Source organism: Sinocyclocheilus grahami, unplaced genomic scaffold (genome assembly GCF_001515645.1).
Source record: "Sinocyclocheilus grahami isolate Dianchi unplaced genomic scaffold, SAMN03320097.WGS_v1.1 scaffold12784.1, whole genome shotgun sequence".
Classification (NCBI taxonomy): domain Eukaryota; kingdom Metazoa; phylum Chordata; class Actinopteri; order Cypriniformes; family Cyprinidae; genus Sinocyclocheilus; species Sinocyclocheilus grahami.
The window spans coordinates 2,179-2,902 of record NW_015514604.1 but is presented as its reverse complement, the minus strand read 5'-3'; the positions used below and the strand labels follow the sequence as shown (position 1 = coordinate 2,902).

At 38.4% G+C, this 724-nt stretch overlaps 1 protein-coding gene across 1 annotated transcript in view; it reads right to left on the bottom strand.

The window, feature by feature from the left end:
• Positions 1 to 271: 271 nt before the first annotated feature.
• Positions 272 to 724, bottom strand: part of LOC107578924 (PCNA-interacting partner-like) — a gene marked incomplete at both ends in the record, with an annotated part of 2,537 nt that continues 2,084 nt past the window's right edge. Inside the window, 2 exons of the mRNA XM_016264826.1 lie at positions 272 to 426; positions 535 to 705. Of these exons, the coding sequence (XP_016120312.1) occupies positions 272 to 426; positions 535 to 705 (326 nt within the window). The remainder of the gene's footprint in view (positions 427 to 534; positions 706 to 724) is intronic.

Sequence of the window (724 nt, the reverse complement as noted above, 5' to 3'; positions counted from 1 at the left end):
CACTTATAGGTATGCATGTTTTTTTTTGTGGGACCAAGTGTGAATGAAATTATAGGAAAATACATGAAAATCTAAAACAAATACAAATAAACTTTAATTAAATTGTCTTGAATTAATTTTGTATTACTTTTTTGGCCAGTATTGGAACTCTATATTTCCAGCGAAGGCAAACATCTACAGCTGCTATGTAGACTTAAGACATTTGTTGTTCTCAGAATGGAATACTATGGATATGCATTTCCAATACAGGATAAAAAGCATGAAAACGCACCTGGGATTAGAGGTCTCTCCCAAAACTTCTTGACACTGGTCGATAAAATTGAGAAACTCTGAGAAGCCCTTTACGTGCGTCCTTAAGGGGTGAGACTCAGGTGGGGCATACCCCTTTCCTCCAAGCTGTATGGCCCTGACAAATGATGTTACTGTCTGAATATAGAAAAATCTTCAATTAATTAGCATTCACATTACGGAACAAAAACAATTTGCGCAAATAATAACTTATCTATATTTGAAAAGTACTCATTGCAAATTCACCAGGAAGAGAGACGAGGTGCTGTCGCAGGAAGCATGCCTAAGGTCAGTAAAGGCGATGTGACCCAGAGAGCGATTTGGGTTGTCCAGGGTGTATGCGAGAGCCATGTCATTCTTAGAGTTCACCAGAAGGCCCAAATAAGAACAGAAAACTCTCCTGACAACTCTCTGTATCTGCAGGAAAAGTTAAACA